The sequence below is a fragment of the Gymnoscopelus microlampas genome (genome assembly GCF_963454915.1).
Source record: "Gymnoscopelus microlampas genome assembly, chromosome: 3".
NCBI lineage: Eukaryota > Metazoa > Chordata > Actinopteri > Myctophiformes > Myctophidae > Gymnoscopelus > Gymnoscopelus microlampas.
In genome coordinates this window covers 12482409-12499158 of record NC_139940.1, presented here as the reverse complement: position 1 = coordinate 12499158, position 16750 = coordinate 12482409, and the positions used below count along the sequence as shown (strand labels likewise).

The following is a 16750-nucleotide window of genomic DNA, read 5'->3' as shown; positions in this document are numbered from 1 at the left end:
TAATTACTTTGCAGAATTAGATTATTATCACAAAACATACATTAACCACAGGCACAGCCTTATATATATTTCAGCCATTTTCACATGGCAGAAATATATATAGCCGATCTACAAGCTCATACAAGATCTGCTAGAGCAGGGGTCTTCAACGTTCAGACCAAGGACCCCCTATCTGTGAGAGAGATGGAGCAGGGACCCCCCTCTATATTGCATAAAATTTTGTTTCTGATTAAACTTTTTTTGTTTACTTGGTCTGCTCTTTGTTCCCTCTACACAGAACTTTAGCCAAAAAAAGCAGATCTACAAGCTCAGATCTGCTATTTTTGGCGAAAGTTCTCCTCAGGAAAAGGGATGCTAGGGTTCAAGTGGTTAAGGTAAAACATAAAAATCATATCACACAAAGATTTGTCGGACCCCCTGTAGTAACTCTGAGTGCCCCCTAGGGGTCCCGGACCCCCTGTTGAAGACCCTGCCCTGTGCTAGAGAGACAGAGAGAGAAGGGGGGGGGGGGGGCGTCATTTCATAGGAAAAAACAGACAAGAGTGAGAGTCTCTATTTTGTCTCTCTCTCTTTTCACAGTCACAAGGCACAAGGAACAACTTAAAATAACCGATCTACAAACTGACGTATCGCATAGACCAATTATTTGTTTACTAACATTGAGCCTGGACGCACAGGTGATTGTTTCACGCAATCAATTCCCAACCTGTTTCGGGGTGCACTGGTTTCAGCACACCCCAACCCCCTCTTGTGTGTGTTGGCTAGTGAGACGCGTCCTAACGAGACCTGATATAATGGGTTTCGTTGCGCGCATACTGGCTGCACGCAGCCAGTATGACGTCGTCTGTTAAGGGATCAGCTATTTCGCCATTCTTTAAAGTACATTTATAGTGGTTAATGCATTTTTGGTTGCAGACAAGAACATAACAAGTATGTAAATGATAACGTATTGTCACACGTTCCAATGCACCACGTCACATGTAGATGTAAAAGTGCAACGGGTAACATTTTTACCTTCAATTAAATCTAACCTCCTTTCAATTAACATACACTTTTGATCATAACTGTGAGAACTTTCTAAAGATTAAAAAAAACATCATCATTCTTTTTAACGTACATGGTACATGATAGCGTAAATTAAATATCTCAGATGATTTAATGTGTAAAGGCGCATCTCCAACTAGCACAAGCCAAAAATGCCTTATACGGACAACTAAGGCAATAAGTACCCTAGACACAGCTTGTTGTTGACAGATCATCAGCGAACATTAGAACACGGTGAGTCTCATCGGATTTTCTTCTTTTACACGAACAAAACCCTGACAACAATAACATTTACACTGATCTTACAAAGAACACTGTTGTCCGCCTGGCTGGTCGGCCTTAACGTAAGCGTTACAAAATAACCGTCGAATATAAGTCAGTTTTGTCTGTAACCTTAATGACCATTATTTCTGCAGTGTTGTTGACATCCGCTGTTGTTTATGTTAATTTAAGGCACGCTATTTATTCTATTCCATTTTAATTTGATTTATCAATAGAAAGAGCGACCGATCAACTCGGCTGTTTATTGTTATTATTTGTTAGAAACTTGGAGTACCTTTTGGGCATTTCTTGATGTTATTATTAATAGAAACTATACGATAACATGAACATCTATGGATCACACGACGGTCGTCTGTCACGACCGTCATGGATGAACTTCAACCTGGTGTTTGCACTTTCTCCCTTTTGGTCCGTACATCTACATAAACGTTCAGATTTCAAACACAAAGTGCTTACCCCATGGCCATGGATGTTACAATTATGTTCGGGCCCTCAGAAGTACCCGTATAATCCGTATTGTTCAATAAAAAGCATTTTAATCCGATCGGCGGCCATTTCCTCATAGTTATTATTATAGAGCAATACACCTCCCAACCGATAGGGTCGCGTAGTTGAAAGCGTATGGAGGAAATGCGGAGAAAATGGTGACCGATCGGATTAAAATGCTTTTTATTGAACTATACGGAATATACAAGGTTTTCTGAGGGCCCGTACCTAATTGTAACATCCGTGGCCATGAGTTAAGCACTTTACATTTGAAATTTGAACGTTTATGTAGATGTACGGGCCAAAAAGGGAGAAAACGCAAACACCAGGTTGAAGCTCATCCGTGACTATCAGGGCTAGAGAACATCTAGACTGTTTTGTTTTTTTTCCAGTGAAACGTGAGTGAGGTTACGTAATAGTCACGTGTACTGGGCGTGTCGTGTCTTAACAGCTCTCTCTCTCTGTGTATGTGTGTGTATGCATGTATGTATTGTGTGTGACGTGTGTTTGTGTGTTCTCTTCTTGAACAAACACAGGACAGAAAACCACAACAACAACGCCCTGTACACGTCCAGCTGACACACAACGAGCCTCGACCGGAGACTCACAGGTATGATAATGTCCTTGTTTTGTTTTGTTCCGTTCTGTAAAATACTTGCAGGTTAAATGAGTCGACTTAACTTTACGTCAACTCCACTGCACCGACTATATAGCAGGTGTTTCGGTTTTAGGAGTGAAAATAGCAGATCTACAAGCTCGCCACGTATTGCCAGGCAATGAGTGGTGAGAGATTAATCGTACAACCATCTATTTGGGGCTTTTAGTGGTTAAAAGCGTCTGTGGCGGTTGGTGTTGTTGAACAAGGTAAGGATTATACATAGATGTCATTTTTTTCATCTCAACATGAATTAAGTAGCCTATAACGTTGGTTCTCAAAGTGGGGTCCGGGGACCCCCAGGGGTACTTGAAGGGGTTCCAGGGGGTCCCCAGCTAAATGATGGACAGGAACCAAATGGACCCTTATGTGTCTGTAACTCTGAGAGTGTACAAATGGAACCAAATGGACCCTAACGGGTCCATTTGGTTCCATTTGTACACTCTCAGAGTTAAATTAACAATTTATACCTCTGGGACCCCAATTCATATTGTAAAATCATTACAATATGAATTGGGGTCCCAGAGGTATAAATGCCATTAAATGGGGGTCCGTAGCCTAATGCATGTCAAACTGGGGGGTCCTTGAAATTAAAATGGTTGAGAATCACTGCTAGAGCCGTAAAAATCTTCTCTTATGGGGGTCCCTGGCATAGCTTTCAAATGGGGGTCCGCGGGCTAATAAGTGTCAATTTGGGGGTCCTTGACATGAAAAAGTTTGAGAACCACTGGCCTATAACATAGCCTGGCCACCAACATACATAGATATTTTGTCTTAGAAAGTGTTAGTACGTGACAAATTTCCTCAAACAACACTCGAAAGACAAATCATAACTCATATGTGTGGTATGTGAAGAATTCATGATGACAGCTACGTATTCTCGTCTTGCGTTCAACAGCTGTCATTACGGCTGAAATTCGCCAGTTAACAGGGTCAGTCGTAAAACTGAAACACCTGCTTGGTGTAAGAGAGAGCAATTATACTCTACATCCATGACGGCAATACGCATGAACTGTTGTCTCCCACCGCCTGACATGTGTATTTGTGTGTGTGTGTGTGTCCATTAAATGTCTTTATAGCTAACCAGTGTTGACCAGGTTGGAGACTGTGGCTGTTTGGAGAGGAGAGGCTGTTTTTCAGACCAGTGGCCAAAATGTATCGCACATACAGCAATCTCAGGCACTCGCTCTACTGGGACGAGACGGAATGCCTCAATTACTATGGCATGCTCTCTCTCCATGAAATCTTTGAAATCGTCGGTACTCAGTTGACGGAGACAGACATTGAAGTCATGTCTTTCCTCCTGGATGAAACATTTCCCGGGCGACATCCCCTCGACCCGGCAGGATGGATGGCCGAGATCGGCCAGGAGGATCCAGCCAATGCAGGTGGTGAGCCACCTGGTCCTGGTCCTGCACTGCTGAACGCCTGGAGGCGGATAGAGCCGAGAGGCTCTCTCTGCCCCATTGCTGCGAGACACAGGCCAAAGAGTGGCACGGAGCTACTTCTGGAGCTGGAGAAGCGAGGCTACCTCAGCGAGGAGAGTCTGGAGCCACTGCTGCAGCTACTGAGAGTTCTCACCCGACACGACCTGCTACACTTGGTGTCACGCAAAAAAAGGAGAACGGGTGAGCATACGTAACGTACATCGTCGCATGCTCGTTGTTTTTCGGAGAGAATCAGACTTAATTATGGAAGTGAGAGCTGTGTATAATGGGCATGTCTTTAACATGCCCTTTCCAACAGTTGTATAGCACTGAAGAACTGGAAGGCGTACCAGTGAATAGAATTTGGTGCATTGAAATTTAACTGCAACCCTAAAAGCCAAAGAGCTCTGATGCCTCCTGGACGAGTGGTAGAATGTTTATTCTGTATTTATCCTCTCCTCTAAAGGGTTATATGTCGGCTTTCCGACGGTTACTATACCTAACCCTAACCGCACGCGGAAGCCACGTAGTCGGAGTAGTGGGATGTCGGAATTATGAGCGCAAACCCCTCTAAAGATATCTGGAACTGTGATCTTGAACAAATAGTAAATGGTGAGACAAATCTATCTCACCCATAACAACAGTGCATTATGCAAAACCTCTGTATAATAAACTCGGGCAGCATGATCCATTTCGTACAATTTTAGTTCTCACAATTTGAAGTATCTATGACAATAATAGAAAGAACATCTGCAATACTGCCAACGTTTAATTTAGTATGGAGATTGCCCATGAGGAAAATAGTAAACATACAACATGATGCATTGTGAACGTGTGAAGGACTGAGCAGTTGTCCTAATTCCATGCTGATCCTGTCTTCCAGACTTCTCCCCTCCCACGCCTGAACCTGCTAGGAAGAAGAGGAAGAAGAGAGGTCACGCCTGGTGCATCAAGGGCCAGAAAACTGCTGCTCCACCACCAGAGAAAGTCTCCTGTGGTAAGAACTGCCTCCATATCTTGTCAGCCTTTCTCTTCATTAGCATTCTAGCTTTGTGGTCCAACATCGCATCAACAGTCCTCTTTGTGTTGCTCTCACTCCTTCATGTCTTCATTCATCCAACCTCCTCCGCTCAGTCTTGACTTAATTCTAGTAATTTCCACCAGACCCCCCACTGGCTAACAAACTTGGAACATGGCTTTTTAACCTAGTGTATCAACCAATCAACTCCTCTCATTTGGGCATTTAAGTTGAGGCTTTGTATACCGGAGTATCCAGTTGTACATTATCTGTGAACTTATAATTGTTCCCTGTTCTCTTCCGTATGCTTTGCTTTGTTCAAACCTGGACTAATGTTAGACTTGGAAGGCACCCCGTTGCTCTGGCTGACTATAATCAGGCCGGCAGGAAAAGACTACTGTATGTTCTCGCCCCTGTCTGTGTGTCCATCCATCCATGTGCCTGTGCGCAGCTAATCTCAGACACCATTGGGCCGATCGGCGTGAAACTATATATATATATATATATATATATATATATATATATATATATATATATATATATATATATATATATATATATATATAGCAACTTAAGTTTTTCAGAAAACTGTTAGGATTTACAGTAGAAGACATTTGTAGAATCAGCCTCAGGTCTTAATGGCTTAACTTTTGAAACTTTGGTCGTACAATAAAAAAATGACAGAACTCGCTATAAAGACCACACTCATTTCCACCTAACTATATTTTATGAGTGCTAACCTTTTATCCACTACTTAAACATTCTGAGGATTCCTTGTGACAGATATGTGCCAGATAAGCACACAAATAAGGGATTTGTGGCCTTTATCTATATAGCCTTTATAAAACAAAACACGCCACAAAACAACAGACTGAATTCCTGTTGCAGAGGGGTTTGAAATTCTACACCAAGCCCTTTGCGTCATGGACAGACAGACAACTGTATGAACATGAGGAATGGCCTGCAGAATGTCTGCATGCTTGTGCAGCCAAAAGTCCCTTTTTTAATATAAAAGCCCATTGAACTCCACATAATTGTAACAGAACACCAGGTGTGCTATTGTTTTGGCAAAGATATTGGCCAGAATACCATGACAAGTTTTAGCCTATGTGGGGAGGGGGCTTTTTCATCCACCCTGTTTCACAATCATTCTGGCATGCATGAATGAAAACACAATGCCATTGCTTACATTAAAAGTCCTGTTATTTTTCAGGTATTTCAGTTGCAGCTGAAATTATGTGAAGAAACTAGACTAGACTCCTAGTACAGCACTTCCCCATCCATGTTACTCGCTCTGTTTCTCATCTCATTGTCCCCCTCGCATCTCCATAAACCATAATGCAACTGCCGGGAGATTCTACCTGTACTTCCATTTCTCTGTGGCAATTCAGTAGCCTTTTCTCTTCCCTCATCACATGTTCTTCCTCTCACACAACAAATTGTTTTCAGCTGCTGTTACGAGCTCATTCCGGTAGGTGATCTGTTCTCATTTGCTGTGATAAGACTTGCCAACCACTAGATTCAGGCATTGTTCTCCTAAATTCTTTTAGCTTGAGTCGAAGTCACACAAAAGTGCCAACCCTCACAGCTCACATTCCTTAACCCTACCAGAAAAAAATATAATTATTTGAAACCATTCATCTAGCTCAATTTTCCCACTTGACACTGGAAAGCTGTATAGCGAAATTCTCAATGTTACGTTATTTCTGCCATTGCTTGCCTTTTTATTCATGACCGATGCTAGTTCCTGTCACCGCAAAAAGATTGAACTTACACTCTCCATACACGGATCTGCCCCTCTGTTTGAAATGATCTGGTCATTCATGCTGCCCCTCTCAAAAGCGACACCTTGCGAATGCCTTCCATTGCGCGTTGATCAAAACATCCTTTTATCTGAACAAAGGCCCGTTGATTCAGATTGACATAATAACCAAGCCATCTACAAATGAAGACAGCCCCTCCTAGCTAAGCTGCTGTAAGAGTGATGTAACGTTACCTGTGAACTGTGACCATGCTGCTGTCTTGACTCCGCATTTAATTCCTTCAGGTTGACTCAGGACTCAGATCGAGTAACCCTAGGAAACAGTGGAACATGGAGAAAGAGAAAGAGTGAGGCTGGGGAACAAAACAAAAAACAAGTTTGTTGCACCAGTGTCCATGCGTTCAGCAGTGTGTGTGATGATCAGCTCAGTGGTTCGCTGTCTCACAAGTCCCATGCCTAAGGTAAAAGAGGCCTGCTTCCTCACAATGGGGATTTGAGGCTGTCTCTATGATCTGTATTCAATGCCTGTGTATTATATTATAGCACAACAAAGCAAGTTTGCTCTCAACAAAACGTCCTTGCAATATTAAGTGGCTGAGATGGCTTTTGTTACTTTTTTATTTAAGTCCTTAATTGTTTTTGCTTTTCTGATGAGGGGTGTCGATCTCTCACTATTTCACAGAACTGATGGAGTGCTCACTACAAAACATTTAAAATAATTCTTCCATCTTGATGCCAGTGTGAAATAAATCTAAGTCATACAAAATTTGATCGGTGAAGAAGAATCAAATCTCTTTTCATATGCCTCAATACGTATTTAACCCAAAGTACTTTTAACTTCTTTTGGAGTCTACTGTTATTTCTGTGGCGGATTTGTTGAGGCCATTGGTCATTCATACAAATGTCAGGTTCCTCTGGTCACAATTGTCAATCTTAAGACTTGAACGAACCCAAATGAAAACTGGCAAACTATATACAGTATGATGACAAATCATCTTCAATGTATTTAAAGTAGACTGCAAACGGCTATACAATTGAATTATGCACATCCACTGTCAACAATATTACCGGTGTTGATACGTATTTATTCATTGTAGTGGGAAAATCTTCCACAGCGCGGAAACTCGGTTGATCATAAATGCTAAACATGGGTCATGGTTGCTGTTTTCTCAGGTCCAAACCTGTCCATTGCGTTACTCGCACAGTTCTGAAGAAAAATCTGCCAAGTGTTGCTTTGCTGAGAGAAACCCCTTGCTTTATCTCATCTCTGTGCCCTATGTCTGTATATGTGTGTATGGTCACAGGGTGCAGAGATGGATAGGGCCCCTTAGTCCGATGTTGGCTTCCAGCATTCAGACCCTACCTCTGCTACCACTCTTATGTACTCACTGATGCAACTCATCTCTGAGAGCATATTCAGTGAAGTGTCTCATTTACACTCTGCCACAAAGTGTTGTAACTTGCAGCTAAGAGGAACCTTTTTCGTGCAATCTAAATGGGATGCTTGTGTTGTAATGAACCTCAGTGAAGGTACAGTAGGGTGATTTTTAACAAAACGAGACCGCCTAGTGAGTCCACATGATTAGGCCAGGTTGTAGTTGGAAGGCCATGGATTCAAACCTTCTGTAGACAGTCTGTCCATCATGCATCCTACTGAAATGTCGTTGAGAAAGACTCTAAACTCTGCCTGCTCCTTCATTCTAAAGGTAAATTTGTACTTGGTCATATAACCACGCTTGAAAAGGATTATTTATTTTCCAAAGACAAATGTCAGTTTGTCTAGCCAAGTGACACTTAGGTAAAGTATGAATTGGCCTTAAGGATTGGAAATGAAATGTGGTCATCAATGTTAGGATTACGGAATCGGTCAAGGTTACTCACAAAAGCATCCTGTTTAGATGCATACTGTACCATGGAGATGGAGCACGTCTGAGCTAAATTGACCTAACCACTATATCCCAGAATTTAGACCTCATTACAACTAATAGAAATGAGTGCTGTGCCATGCCATGTTTGTTCTGAAGAAAACCACCCGTTCGACAGATATCCAACCCACCTGTGCTTGTCTCTTCTCTCCTTTTTTCTCTATGTTCACAGTTCTAAACAGGCCAGCCTGAGAGTGTGTCAGGAAAACCCTCCTCATTCACAATGAGGGGTAGAGAACGGACTGTAATCGCTCAAACCATGCAAACTGGTACTGAGAGCGAATTTGTTTTTCTGTCTTAAGAGAGGGGTCTGTGGACCGTCTCTTGATACCTCCCCTAACTCTCCACTCTCGGTCAGTCGTTCAGCAGAAAAACGGATCGATAAAGAGTTGAAGCTCTCCGCAACCAAGTGACTTCTCGTAAATGGGTACTTAAACTTTTTTTTTTTTTTTTTCTCGTTTGGGTCGGGGTGAGATGGAAGAAGCCAAACGGGTTCTGTATGTGTTTTTTAAAGGGAGAAAATGAAAGCTGTGTCTCCTAATGTCCTGTCTAAGTGGATCCCTCTGTGTCTGATGAAGCATGAAGTGCTCTGTAACCCTAACAAAATGACTTTTTTTTTCTTTTTTTACTTTACGGCCCTCTCCACTTCACCACTGTCTCCATTTCCATCTTGCCCATTCGGATACGGGCAGGAGGGAATACAAGGCAATCTATAATCTATAAATCTAGTAATTGCATGAAGGGCAGGTGCCAGGTGCTTATCACAGCCACGTGCACAACCTCAGATGGCTTAACAGTCCCACTGTTAAAAAGTTTTGCTGCCATGTTCAATAGTCACTCCTGTTTGGCATTCAGTTAAATCCCCCCCTCCCCTGAGCAGAGAAAGTGCTCACTAAGCACATTTTGTCATTTGCCGATTTGACACAAGGCTGGCAGAAATGGATAACTATAGCCTTCGAGAGCAGCCATGATGTGTGTTATGATGAGGTGCCTCTAAACATGTCAAAATGCTGTATCTCTTTTTGTCCATGGAGTTTACTTGCAGAAATGCATCTCTAGATTCAATGCAATCTGCTAGATGTTGTAACAGAAGAGCTTAAATAACATTATGTCAGCATAGGATTTCACTTGTGTCATTTTGCCATCAAAGTAGAGTTCTGTGTCAATGCAAACAGCATATTTTGAGTTCTTGTACTGTAACATTGCTTTCATGAACAACAAAAGACCCTATTCAATCAATTCTCCTAGTGTGAGTTTTCTCTGTGTGTGTGCGACTGTAAATAACTTGACTTTAATGCTATGCTTCCAGAAGTGAAATATTGATTGAGTCTAGTTCACTCCCAACCTTTTTCAAATACTTGTAAGCCCTGTTGTCAAACCCTGGGGATAACTTTGTTTTTAATCTCCCCCTTTGATTCAACCCTGTCTATATGAAAAGCATCCTCATTAAAACCCTGTGAAGTTCAGAAAGCGGGGAACCAGTGTTTGGTTTTCACTCTCCTTCAAAATGTCAAGAGATGCATAATCGATGCCCTGACTCAACATTTGCATTTCTGATGGTGGCATCCAAAGCTGGGCCTCTTCTGACTCTCATTCCACTTTCCCGTAGGGGAAATGGAATGAGCTAATTTCATTGGACACGAGCAGTGGGATCACAGCTGTCCAGCTAACTTTAAACCTTGTGATCGCATGATAATTCACTATTGGTGCATCCTCTTTGGGCTCTGGATTTAGGACAAGGCGCCTCCTGTGTCTAAATTGAAACCTGGTTCGTTGTCTTCACCAACAGGGTCATGGGTATATGTATTCCATATACGTACATTTGTATACATATGGCTTTGACTCTGATTAGTTAACATAGTGCCCCTAATGTAAAGAGTGTATATGTTATTTAATTTCCTCATCTGATTTAGTTGAACTTTTAAATGGACCGAAGCACCCAGAGATGTTTTGAGTTATTTTGTTCCCCTGCCATATCTTCATTACTGCTTTAGTTCTTAAGATCTGTATTTGATCTGTACTTATTGAAGAAGTCTCAGTAGGGGAGAGTTGGGCTGGGCCTCGAAGAGGAAACTCTAGATTCCAAATCACCCAAAAATGTTTTGAGAAAAGCTGCTATATAATTTTGAATTGACAGTGTAAATGCTAACGTTATCATTGCAAGAAGAATTTGGTGTGGTGGGGGATGATGGTTGGAGTGAAGGAGGGAGGGAGGCCTGGATTTTTGTTTCAGCGAAAGTCGTCCGCCAATGGTTTCCACTCTTCCAAGCTCTGCAATAATGACATGAGAGGACGATCACAACGGTGCTCTTGCTCTGTACAGTATGTATCATTCTGAACCTTCTCGCTGTGCTGCATGATCGCAAATCCTTTTCCACAGTGGATCGCATCATGGAATGAGTTAATCAGTTAGAACCTGGTGCTTGAAACAAAGAAATAAAAAGACTTCAGCAGACCTCAATCAAAGGGCAACTTTAGACTTGTGTACTCCATGACATACTAGTTGCTTATTTTCCTGTGGCGCTGTCAGGTTTTTAAAAATACACCAACTGCAATCCTTCGCCTCCCTAACTGAATGGTGATTTGCCAAAGAAACTGGAAGTAGACGACGAACAGGATGCCTTATGTCAATTTTCCATTCCATTATTCTGTTCCGATGACCTTCAGTCCACAGCTGTTCAGCTGCCCTCAAAGATTACATTTTTGTTGAGGTTAAATATGAGACCACAGAAATTTGGGGATAAGGTGGGGAGTAATCCACAGGACACTGCTGGTTGCTACTGTAGAACATCTCTTAATTCTCCACATCACCAGTTCATTTGGAAGGCCCACCATTCTGTGAGTGTCATGCAAGTAGTAGCCTGTTCAAAATAATGTGATTGGTACAGCTTCACTCCTACTGTTGGCATACTACGGTTTTGCTCTGCCCTACTGCACCTGCTTTAAGAATATAAAAAGGAATTGCATCCTTTATTTTGTTACATGTTAAGCTAGTACAGTTGTACCACTAGTCAAGTCAGTACATTTATTCTTGTCAAAGTCCCCCATCTGCTACGCCAGACTCCTTGTCATCCTTGATCTGATGCACCAAATGTAGATGAGCTTAAACCAACTGACTTTAATGATGTCATATGTGTCCCATGTTTCTTTCCCTCATTGGACCCCATGCCCTCCCCCCTCTCCGGTTCTCCCTTTTTTCCCTGTTCTGTCCCCGTCTTGTCTGGCTTCACCACCATTTTTACCCCCCCCCCCCCCCCCCCGTTGTTTTGTCTGTGGCCCCAATGTGACCTCTCCTCGCCTCTCCTCTCCCCTTTTAACGTTCATGTGACCATCCTCTTCACCTTGACTCGTTTCATTTATGTACGCGACCCCCATTCCTGTGCCTCTCCCCCGCGTGCTCATATAATTTGCTTTCTCTCTTCTACCTCTCATATCTACCATTATCTCCCACTCCCGCCTCCCCCCGTACCCCCTCTTCTTCCTCTACCACTCCACCCAACCACCACCCCCCACAACCCTCAGATGTGCGTCTGCGCGTGCGGGCTGAGTACCTGCAGCAGGAGTCTGCACTTCGCAACGGAGTCATTTCAGACAAGCAGCAGCCTCTGGAGCGGCAGTTTGAGTTGTTCAGGTACTGGTAAACTCTTGGACGTATTGCACGCTTTGTTTGAGTGTAGCGTAATCCATGGTCAAGGGTCAATGGAGCCACATCTTCATTTGGTGTCATGTCATTACACACTGTCTGTTTACATTCTGTCCTGCATTGTCTTCATTGTTTTAAACGTGCTCTTGCAGTATTTGTCAGGCTGTTCTCAATGTGTAAGTGGGATAAAAACAGGATTAAAGCACTAACTGGAACTAAACCAAATTTTAAATGAAAATCGCAACTAAATTTAATAATCACCTTGATTGAATCTCAGTGCACATAATGATAAAGATGTACTTCATTGATCTCCATGGGGGAAATTTAGAAACATAAAGCAAAGACTATAATGTTGAATAATACACAGTAAAATCGGATAGCTGTACTCTGTTGAATGAATTCATTTTGATTGTGACTCTGCTTTCCTATCTCAGCCGTGCCAGCTCATTGCTGCGGGAGCTTGAGGTGGGCTCTGTGGTCTGTGACATCAAGTTCACAGAGCTGGATAACCTGGAAGCCTTCTGGAGCGACTATCTTCGTGGCGCCCTGCTGGAGGCCCTCAAGGGAGTCTTCATCACCGACTGGATGAGGTCAGAGGCGGGGCCCGACGGCGTGCGCTTGCTCATCAGTGTGGACCAGGATGACTATGAGGAGGGACGCCTGGTGCTAATGGCAGGAAGATGTCGAAATGGCAGCAAGATGCCAAACACCTGTTAATAGTAAGAGAGAGAGAGACACACACACACACACACACACACACACACACACACACACACACACACACACACACACACACACACACACACACACAGCATATATGCTGGTGGTTAAATACATGTATTTCTGCTCACACAAAGGAAGTTCAGCTCCAGTTGTCTGTCAATTGACAGGAGCAGAAATACCTCTTCTAAAATTGCTATTGTGACAAATTTAGCTCATTGTGTTCTGGCAAGGCTTTTTCAACATGGTGTAGTCAGTGCAAGAAACATTGCCAAGGGTTGGATCAGCCTTTAACCAGTCAAAGACCCAAAGCGGCATGATGTCGAACTCTTGCCTGACCTCTTCCAGTTCCACAATATTGAAATTCGGAACTGCGGGGTGCTCAGTGACTCACCTGGTAAGCAGGCTATAGCCATTCCTCTAGCTGGCCTGCGTTTGTATCCAATCCAAGGCTTTTTTCTGTATGTCTCACTCCTTTCCTGACTCTCCACTATCACTATCAAATAAAGGTATAACATTTTTATAAAACATATTTAGAGCTGCTCATTATCTGAGCTGATTCTCAGTGGATGTTTTTCTAGACTAATATGTTGAAGTGAAAACTCAGCTCACAAGGTTAAGGCTGGCTATGTGAGGCTATATTTATTGTACTACTGTAGATAAGAGTTATCTGAGTCTTGGGTGTGGAGGTCATGTAATAGCGTGGGATAGGAGATGGTATGGATATACAGTATACAGGTTACAACCTGGTTGTGGTGTTCTAAAACCATTCAATAGATATATTGGTAAGTAAAACAGTCATCCAAAGTAGTTAGTTGTAACAAAGTACCTTTCGTGTAATGGCACATCAAAGAAGCAGCACCTCCACTGGCCAACAGGCATAAAGCATGTGAGGTTTTAGCCATAACAAAAACAAATTGCCACTACACAGGATGATTTGTAAATATAGCTGGTTATTGGTTGAGTCCAAACAGGCTGAGTGTGAAATTAGGATATGTGAGATAAATATATTGAAATTGAAGGGATTATTACACTAACCCAATTCCAAAAGTGGTTAATTGTATTGTAATCATCACAGATACAACTACACTACACTACAGTACAAACGCTACCTGAACTAGGGCTGCAACTATCAATTTGTTTCTTAGTGATTATTCTATCGATTACTATTTCCAGTAATCAAGAGTTTTCTTTGATTTTGGTTTTGAATTGGTTTTATTTTTTCTGCATCAACAAATCGACGTGAAAAACTATTTCCCTAATATACAATAAGCCCTCTATACTTAGTTGTACTAGTGTCTCACAAAAATGTTTTATTTATTTTGAAAAAAAAAGCGACATTATTTTTTACATTGAAATGGGTTGTTTTTCAATTATTGATTATATCAATTCGTTTGAAAAATGATGCACCCCTAATCTGAACATGGACTTTTGAATTACATTTTAAGGCACATCTTGAAACAAAATATTGTTACTTGTAAATGCTGCTGATACAGGGAAATGAGGCTCTGTAAATGGGAATAAATTGTTTCAGGTCTTACTTTTCTTTTCTATTTGGTTAATTATTTTTAAGCAGCCCCTTCCCCTTTTTCTTTCTAGTCATGTAATATATTTAATGGCCACTAGATGGCAGACCCTGCCATGGCTTGTAATTGAGCATAGTAAACCTCACAATACTGAAATCTAGGCTTTTTGGTTTTATCGTTCTCATTGTTTGCAAATGAAAGAGAAGCATAGAGGAGGGGAAAAAAATGCTTTCCTTTGTGGTGTGTTATACAGGTGCTGCTCCATAGGAAACGGTGTCAGTCAGAGAACAGGAAACGAGCAAGCCTGCACCAGCCGTACCACAGGAAAGCCCCTGCAGACAGTGCCAAGCTTGAATAAAAGGACAGACACTCTGGACTGTTAGACTTCACAAACCACTCTGTACTTTTGAGACATACAGGTTGCACTAGCTTCTGAAGCACACACACACTTGTCAAGTGCCTTGTCCATCATTTATTCAAGCTTGGAGACTGTTGTGTAGTTTCGATGTGTATCCACATGCCAACCAAAGACTGGAACTCTCATGAATACCCTTTTGACCAGCCATGTGAGCCGCAACCTAGCAAGGCAAGCTTTGACCGGGAGAGATTTGTCAGGTTTTCGTTAAAATGTAGGACTAGGATGGGAGGGACCAGGTTTCGTAACCAAGTGTTGACAAAAGCTCTTAGCCCGCTCAGAGGAAAGATAATGAAAATGTTAAAAGTACAAACGTGAGCATCGTTTTTTTTTTTTTATCCATGAGGGAATTTTCATTTTATCATACATTGATGGCGAGGGAGTAATGGATTGTTTGTCTAGCATTTGCACTAGCTTTGGTGCTGGTGTGCCTAGTTTACACTCTGATAACAAAACACTGGTGCTCTCCATCACTGCGGGCTGTGATAACCCAACTTGGCTGTGATTGCTGTGGTCAGTGAACATGGCAGGTGCCAGCAGATGACAGCAGTGATTAGGAGCGGTCTTCAGCGGACCATGGAAGATTCATCATCGCGAGCTTGTCAACACACCGAGAAGGGATATAACACAAGGAGGGGTGGGATGGGGGGGTTGGTTTCCGAGGCTCCCAGCTTAGGTCCCGGCACTCGGCGAGAGCTTTCCTTAGTAAAGTGAAAGCACAGGATGGCCGTCCGGTTAATAGAAGCGATGTTGGGTGGGGGGGGGACGGCGCTAGTGAGGGTAGATCTGAATCAAAAGTGCACATCCCTGGCTCCACTCAGCCCTGCCGTGTAAGGGCCGGTGGAGTGGCTCACGGACAGCTGTCTAGCCACCCTGCTGGAACTAATGCCTGGACTTCACTCATAGAGGACGATCAATAACAGCCCTCTCGCTCTAAGTCCCCTCATACAAGCGCGACTTAAGACCGACTGCTCGCTGTACCGACTGAAGAGAGACATGTGCTCCTTGGGACCAAGGCAAGAGACGAGCACAGGAAGTGGACATATGGGGGGGGGGGCTTGTTTACCTTTCTGTATGTTTCAGTATGTGCATTAATGAAATTATTAATATATCTTTGTACTGTTCATAGGAAAAAAAAAGTTGGGGAAATGTCATTGCCGTGTGTAGGGGGGGTAGACTTAAGTTTAAAAAGCTGGACATTTAATTTTTTGCATGGCATGTCTTTTTGTTGTGTTCATTTTAATACATTAGGAATACTTTCTGATTAAAAAAATATTATTATCCTGGATTCAAGGTTTGGATGTTTTTTTTTAATCAAATCCAAATGAATATTTGCTACAATATAATTTGCACCAAACATAAAGCTGCACTTAAAGAGATTCCCATTCATACTGAATAATTGTAATATTGTATGAATTAAACAAACAAACGGTGTCATCATACAGATCGAATGTATGTAAAGTAGTACATCAACCGTAATGTGGGTGATATCAAAGTGTTTATTGCAAAGGTCTTCTGTATTTTGTTTTTATGAAGTATTGCTACATGTATTATTGTGCATTGGAAGCAAGATAAAGCCGAAATAGAAGTATTTAAAATAGAAATATTTGAAATACTGTATATAGGAAGAAGCCTTACATTCTTGTCCGTCTGAAAGCACCCAGGGTTATGGTTGCTCACCATATTCCATTTTCGTCATATAAAAAACCTGACCTTTTTAGTAATCCTGCTGGGGAAATAAAAATGTCATCTTTCCCCAGCTGATGGCTGCTCAGATGGCCATGATTAGTGTTTTGGGGGAACTGTTAATGGTTAAGTGTCTTGCTCAGGGACACTTTGACACATAC

At 42.2% G+C, this 16750-nt stretch overlaps 1 protein-coding gene across 2 annotated transcripts; it reads left to right on the top strand.

Annotated features, from left to right (window-relative positions):
* The first annotated feature begins 1260 nt into the window (after positions 1-1260).
* Positions 1261-16240, top strand: dedd1 (death effector domain-containing 1). Of its 2 annotated transcripts, none has more exons than XM_084053648.1 (7): positions 1261-1278; positions 2349-2422; positions 3547-4095; positions 4778-4891; positions 12122-12230; positions 12677-12961; positions 14742-16240. In XM_084053648.1, exons 3-6 carry the CDS (start codon positions 3621-3623, stop codon positions 12957-12959), a joined length of 981 nt encoding a protein of 326 aa, XP_083909774.1. In that variant the 5' UTR covers positions 1261-1278; positions 2349-2422; positions 3547-3620; the 3' UTR covers positions 12960-12961; positions 14742-16240. The 2 variants fall into 2 exon arrangements, with proteins under 2 accessions (XP_083909774.1, XP_083909775.1); XM_084053649.1 differs by having other exon boundaries at positions 1271-1388.
* Positions 16241-16750: the final 510 nt, after the last annotated feature.